At 48.8% G+C, this 7,372-nt stretch overlaps 1 protein-coding gene across 1 annotated transcript in view; it reads left to right on the top strand.

Annotated features, from left to right (window-relative positions):
- Positions 1-7,372, top strand: part of NSUN4 (NOP2/Sun RNA methyltransferase 4) — a 33,347-nt gene that overhangs the window by 570 nt on the left and 25,405 nt on the right. The window contains exon 2 of the mRNA XM_007463945.1: positions 3,417-3,760. Within this exon, the coding sequence (XP_007464007.1) occupies positions 3,417-3,760 (344 nt within the window). The remainder of the gene's footprint in view (positions 1-3,416; positions 3,761-7,372) is intronic.

The raw sequence follows: 7,372 nt of genomic DNA, 5'->3' as shown, positions 1-7,372 counted from the left end.
CGCCGCCCCCACCGCATGACCTCTTCTACTCCTTTCCTCCAACACCTTCCAGTTCGGCCTCTCTTACCCCTAGGTAGGGTGACATAGCGACTTCCCCTTCCCTCCTTCCGCTGCCCTCCGGGAAAGGATTCAACCCCTTCCTCAGCCTTGAACCGCTTCTGGCGTCCAGGAAGTTAGAGTAGCCACCCTCCCGGCCTTTCCCCAAGCCCAGGCAAAAGGTGCAGCGACTCCTCTCACCCCATGGGCTCTCCCCACTTATCCAGAGATCCTTTCTCTGGCCTCACTTGTTTCCTTCCCCGCCCCCACCGCCCCTCTCCCCACCCCCACAGACTCCCCTGCGCCCAGGAAGATGTTCTTTCGAACCCTGTTTTCCACTCCTAGGAAGGCCCTACTGCCGGGAGCCTGTCCTCTTGGGTTCGTTCCCTCCAAGTCCTTGTGTTGACCGGTTCTGCCTTGTGGGGTCACCCCCTGCCTGTCCGCGGAGCCCTTATTGCAGCTGGATCAGTCCCCTGAGAACACCATGTCCCTGTCCCCAAGGCCCTTACTTTGACCAACACACTTATCGCTGTTACTGTGGTGGATACCCTTCAGCCCCAGTGACCAACCCGGTGACCTCCCCTCCCCTCACTCATGTGCCTTTGGAAACTGGCCCCATGATTTCACCTCCTCTTACTCATAGGTCCCTGGGAACTGGCTGCATAATTTCACCTCCTCATGCTCACTGGCCCGTGGAAACTAGACCTATAATTTCCCCACCCCTTTCTCGTAGGGTTTTGGAAACTGGGCCCATGACCTCCACTCTGCTCTCTTCCTGGTCTTCAGGGAGAAGTTATAATGATCCTCCTCTTTCCCCAACATCTTCCCCACACACTGGCAGCTTTTACCATGGCCTCGTTAAGCATCCAGATGCTTGTGAACCTAAACCACAGCTTGACCCCCCTCCTGGGAAAAATTACTGTGGCTCTCCACTTTCTTCTCAGGCAGGCACATCTTGTTGTCCCAGCTCACCTCAGGAGGGCTCTTATCACTATTCCCATCTTCCCCCAGATGCCCGCATACCTGCTGCTGGGAGCCCTTACTGTGCCATCCGCCTACCCTCTGGGAGTACTGGCTCTCCTTGCTCGCCCCAGTCCCAGGTTTCCAGGAAGCCTTGCGTTGAGTCCATTTACTCTTCGGAGACTGGTGGGAGCTCTTATGTCTGCATAACTTCAGGCACTACAATTTCTGGTCCACCCTGTCCCCAGGAACCACCTCTTCCTCTGTCCTCCCACTGTCCTTGTTCTGCCTTCCTTCCTTCACCTCCAGGCAACCAGTTTATGTCTCCACCCCAGGCACCCCACTGCAGAAGCTATAAGGAACCCCCTCCCCCTATCCCAGTTTGCCCCCAAGCTAAGTCTCCCAAATCCTCAGAGTTAAAACAGCCGTGTGCTCCTCACAGATGTCACTCCCTGGTCACCCAGCACACTCCTCCTGACCGGCCCATGTCCCCTAAGGCCAGCACCTCTCCACCTCCCTCCTGCCCTTCTGGTCTCTCCGGTCCTTCTTGTATGGTGACATCCATCACAACTTGCTCAAATTCCTGCCCCAAAGAACTTCCCCAAGGGACTACCACACCTACTGTGGTCCCTAGAACCCTCAAAACAGTTATCCCCACTTCCCTTCCCCTTCGCCTTCCTTGTGATCCTGTCTTACCCAATAGTTATGCTCAGACCAGCCCCCGAGGACCCCCCATTGGACCCCCCTGCAGTAACCATGTGTATTCTGTGGTTTCCCCCACCCGCCACGATCCCTGCCTACTCTCTGGTTCCCTCAATCAATCTACAGGTCCCCTTCAGTGTCATAACCGGCCCGTGGTGCCCCCCTGTGGCACCTATAGCACTCCCAGGGGCCCACCCCAACCTCATCGCCAGCCTGTGGTTCCTCCTTGTTCTACGCATATCTATTCTTTTATCCCTTTGAGAACACCCTTTGACCCCCCAAATTTACCGATTGCCCCCCGAGCCTGGGGCCATCTTGATACTATGCCCTGTGGCCTCCATGTCTACTCTGTGGTTTCTCGAGACTGCCGCAAGGAGTCTCCCCAGATCCCCTACAGCTGTCCTTTGTCTTCATCCAAGAATTCCAGCTGTAGCACTAATGCCAACTGTAGTTCGACTGTTGTTATTAGTGAATGCCAGAGTAGTGACAGCCAGAGCAAGAACACCCTCCAAAGCACAAGTTGGAGCCAGAGTGAGAGTACCCATAGCCCTAGCACAAACTGGAGTCAAAGAAAGAGTTTCCATCTTAGTAGAAGTCTGAATGGGAGCCATAGTACCCATCAAAGCATAAATCAGGAACAGAGTGGGAGTCCTCAACTTTTTGAAAGTCAGGGCCAGAGCGAAAGTACCCAACATGGCAGAAGTCAGGGCCCGATCAAGAGTGCCCTCCGTAACAGAAGTCGGAGCCGAAGCCAGAGTCCTTGCCGTGGCAAAAGTTGTGGCCAGAGCAAGAGTCCCCACTGTAGCAAAAGTCAAGGTCGGAGCAAGAGTCCCCACCATAACAAGAAATGAGGGCAGAGAAAGAGTTCTGACCAAAAATCCAAAAATCCAGGCTAAAGCAAAATTCATAGACAGTAACAGGGCTGCCAGCCATAGCAAGCATCCCAGCTGTGGCAACCAGGACCAACTTGTGGACTCCTCAGCTGAGCCCTTTTTTCCCTTTCAGTCTACTTCTGTGCTCTTCAAGCCTGACTCATGCCCCTCTCTGCTACCCTCATAGCAGTCATCCTGTAAGTCCCCAGTTTTGTTCACACCTCAGGGTTTCTGTGAGCTCTCCTCATCCCACTTTCCTGGAGACTGGGGACTTTCCCAAAATGACCCTCAGCCCTGCGATTCTGAGCATTGTGGTGTCAGTCACTGCATGACCTTAGGTAAGTTACCCTCATCTCTCCATCAAATGTAGAAGGTTGATATTTTTTGTATCCCACTGCACTATCTCTTGTGGTGCTCACCTAAACTAGGAGACATGAAAGTGCTTTAGAAAATGGAAGGACTGTTCAGAAAGAAAACATCTTCTATTTTTAAGCTTGATGCTTCACCCAGGGTCTACATAGTTTCTACCAGCCTGCTGTAGACTCTTCTCAAGAGTCCTCTCCAAGGCCTCAAAGGAGTATCCTCTTTATCGGTGACCCCACATGCTATTGTGAGAGCTATAGCTTACTTTCACAACGCTGAGATAGAAAGGCTGGTTCCCCACTGCTTGTCTCTCACACACTTCTTTGGCAGGCAGAGGCAGGATGCAAAGACAGGGTGCAAAGACAGGAGTGGGCACTAGCTGGATCCACGTTTGCCCCAGCGCTCTGAGGTACTGGTGGGGTCAGGCAGTAAGGGGATAGAGGCAAGACTGGAAGACCAATAGGCCTGTTCTCATTCTTTTAGGCTGCCACAGAGCCCAAATTTCCTGCCACTCGACTGGCTCTGCAGAATTTTGACATGACCTACAGTGTGCAATTTGGGGATCTTTGGCCATCGATCCGGGTCAGTCTCCTCTCAGAGCAGAAGTATGGTGCACTGGTCAATAACTTTGCTGCCTGGGATCGTGTGAGTGCTGAGCTGGAGCAGCTGAGTGCAAGGGACTTCGTGAATGAAGCTATCTTCCACGGGGAACCAGAACCTGAGAATGGCCAAACTGCAGCTCCACCCACTTCCTCCTGGGCCTGCAGTCCAAACCTTCGATGCTTCACTTTCGCCAGAGGGGATGTCAGCCGTTTCCCTCCTGCCAGGTAGGATCTGGAGCTGTGGCTAGGGCTGTTCTGAGTGTCTGCTGGAAGTAGACAGGAAGAGACACAGCTCCTGTCCTGTTTAATAGGGATCTTAATATTGCTAATATTTACTGAGTATTTATACATGCTGGGCATTATCTCCTTTTGTTCTGTCAACAGCCCTCTGAGGTGGGTAATATTATTGTTTTTCTTTTACATTTGAGGAAACTGAGGAGCAGAGAAGTTAAGGTACTTACTTGCTTTAGGTCCCTTAGATAGTAAGTGGTGAAGCTAGTAAGTGGTGAAGCTAGTATTTAGACCTAGGCAGCCTGACCTCAGAACCTGCACTTTGAACCTGCTTAAGTGCCCCACTTCTACCGCCTAAGTAAGAAAAAAAAACAAAAAACAAAAAACCTTTTTACATTAGCACCCTCTCCAGTTAAAATGTGTGTTATTTACAACTGCTTTCTCACTTGCCCCCATCAAAGTAACCTCAGGATACCAAATAAGAGGTGGGACTTGCCTAGGAAATAGGGCTTTGCTTAGGGACACAAAGTTAGTACCAGACCAGACTGGGGTAAAAAAAAAGGAGACCTTCCAGTCATCTTATCCAATGCTCAGATGCATATGAAGTTGAATGAAAAAAGGCTCTGTAATAAAATGCTAAATTGAGAAAAGGAGAGCTCAGTGTTAGCTGTAGGATGTGGGAATTGATCTTTGAAGGACTGATTCATTCATTCAACAAATATTTATTGTCTACCAAATGCTAGGCACGCTTAAGTGCACAAGTCCTCATGGAGCTTTCAGCCTAGTGAGGGAGATAACTGTTAAAAAAACTATTTATGGTTGTGACAAGTGCTACAGAAAAAAAGTACAAGATGCTATGAAGTCTTATAGTTAGGAGATCTAATGCTGAGGAAGTGAAATTTAAGCTAAGACCTGAAAGCTGAGTAGGAATTAAAGCTGGTGGCGTGGGAGGGGGGATGGGAGAGTGATGTGAGGCTACAGAAGAGGGCTAGAGCCAGATTTTGAAGGTTTTACAGGCCTTATGGGATCATGGACTTTTTCTCTAAAAGGAAGAGGGAGCCATGGAAGGTTGGTTTGTTTGTTTTGTTGGTGGTGGTTTCTTGTTTGTTTTTGGCCACACCGTGTGGCATGCAGGATCTTAGTTTCCTGACCAGGGTTCGAATCTGTGCTCCCTGCAGTGGAAGCTCAGAGTCTTAATCACTGGGCATCCAGGGAAGCCCCAGCCATGAAAGGTTTTAAGCTGGGGAATAACATGATCAGATCTGAATTTTTAAAATATCAATTCTGGCTGCTGTGTGGAAAGTAGATTGGAGAGGGGCAAGGCTAGAAATGGAGTTGTAAATTAGGAGGCTTTTGCAATTGTCCTAGCTGCTGGTTTGAGGGAAGACTGTATGCTTAAGAGAAGTAAGAAATGAGGTTGGAAAAGTACATGGGGGCCATGTGTGGGAATCTTGAATGTCACGAGCTTGCAGGTTGGGGGAAGGGGATTTTCCTGGTGGTCCAGGGTTGCTTATAAATGGCTGGAATTACTAGGGCCGGGCAGCTTCAGACATGTGCCTTTTAATTCATATTGCTGTAATTGCAGTACGTTCATCTGTTCTAGAGAACCACTGAAGAGGGTTTCTGAGTAGAGGAAAGGTAATAATGTACAGTGGTTAAGAAAACCTAGGTTTGGATCCTGTCTTCACCACTTATTAGACATGTGCCGTTGGATAACTGAGCCTTGGTTTCCTGATAAGGAAAATAATCTGGAAAGTAATGGTAGTAATAGCTGACAGTATAGCTCACTATGTGCCAGCTACTGTTGTAAGTACTTGTCTTCTATTACTTCCTTTAATTCTTACACTAATCCTATCTGATAGGTACTCTTATTACAGATGAGGAAACTGAGGCACAGGGAAATTGAGTAATTTGCAGAAGGTCACACAACTGATGAGCAACTGGGCTGGATTTGAGATCCAGGCAGTCAGGCTCTAGAATCTGGGTTCTCCTGCCTCACAGGGTTGTGGTGAGGATTAAAAGAAATGATGCATATTAAACACCTAGTATAGTACCTGCAATATCGATGTTATTCCCATCAAGGTTGTGCTTCAGGAAGATCATTTTAGTCACTGTGAGGAGGGCATAGATGGGAGCAGGATTAGAGACCAATTTGGAGGCACTGGCTTTAGGCAGATCCATGGAGTAAGACCCATGTGGTTTCCTGAGTTGCCTGAGGACATCCGGAGAGTAGTGGGGGAAGCAGCCCTCTATGTTTGAATTTTTTTCCTTCTTGTCTTGATGGGCTCCCTGTAAATCAAGGGGATCTTAATCTCTTGGGAGTTCAAGGATGTATCTAGGGAGTCCAGGAACCTCCTGAAATTGAGAAATTGTTGTGCTGCTTTTTTTTTTTAAGTTAATTTATTTATTTATTTTTTAATTTATTTTTTTAAGTTTATTTATTTATTTTTTATTTATTTATTTTTGGCTGTGTTGGGTCTTTGTTGCTGCACGCAAGCTTTCTCTAGTTGCGGCGAGCAGGGGCTACTCTTCTTTGTGGTGTGCAGGCTTATTGCGGTGGCTTCTCTTGTCGCGGAGCACAGGCTCTAGGCGCGCAGGCTTCAGTAGTTGTGGTGTGCAGGCTCAGTAGTTGCGGCACAAAGTGTGATTTGACTTTGAAAATATCCTATCATGGCCTGAGCCCAGAGGTGAACGCCAGAGGTGTTATGACCTCGAGACTGGGGATTGTAGGTCTTGTAGCTGATTCTCAGTGGTGCTCTGTCTTATATCTTGTCACATCTTTCTTCCAGAGCCTTCCTGTCAGGTCAGCAAGGACCAAGTTTCTGCCTCCTTGAGGCTGTCGCCAGCTGAACCGTGTCTCAGGCTGAATGGCTGCACCACAGTTGCCCTTATGACAAGTGGGTTGGGAGTGAGAAGGCCTTCTGTGACAACAACCTGTCTGTTGTCCCTCTCTCTCTACCCACATGGGTGCTGCCTCTCTCCATGCCTTATTAGCTCTCATTTGGACTCTTGTAACAGCTTTCCCACTGGTGTCTCTGTTTCTAATTTGTTCTTTGTAGCCCACCTAGCTTTCTAAAACTCTAACTAGCCAATCATGTCATTTTCTTTTTTTTTTTTGTGGTACGCCGGCCTCTCACTGTTGTGGCCTCTCCCGTTGCGGAGCACAGGCTCCGGATGCGCAGGCTCAGCGGCCATGGCTCACGGGCCCAGCCACTCTGCGGCATGTGGGATCTTCCCGGACTGGGGCATGAACCCATGTCCCCTGCATCGGCAGGCGGACTCTCAACCACTGTGCCACCAGGGAAGCCCCCATGTCATTTTCTTTAAAAACTTTTGGTAACTGCCTACAGGTTATAGTCCAAACTCCTTAGCATAGGGTTTAAGACCTTTTACAACCTTGGCCTCTATCTGTTTTCCAACTTCAATCTCATGTACCTTGTATTTCTAACACACTAGATTTCTCACTGTGTCTGAAAGAAGTTATGAATTTGCATGCATCTGTGCCTTTGCTTTTTCTTTTTTCTTCTGCTTGGAATGCTCCTCTTACCTTTTTTTTTTTTACCGAATGAAGGCCCATTCCTTCATCAGATCTAACTCAGGTAACTC

The sequence above is a fragment of the Lipotes vexillifer genome, unplaced genomic scaffold (assembly GCF_000442215.2).
Source record: "Lipotes vexillifer unplaced genomic scaffold, Lipotes_vexillifer_v1.1 scaffold13, whole genome shotgun sequence".
Lineage (NCBI taxonomy): Eukaryota > Metazoa > Chordata > Mammalia > Artiodactyla > Lipotidae > Lipotes > Lipotes vexillifer.
The sequence above is the reverse complement of the archived record's forward strand: the minus strand, read 5'-3'. Positions and strand labels throughout refer to the sequence as shown.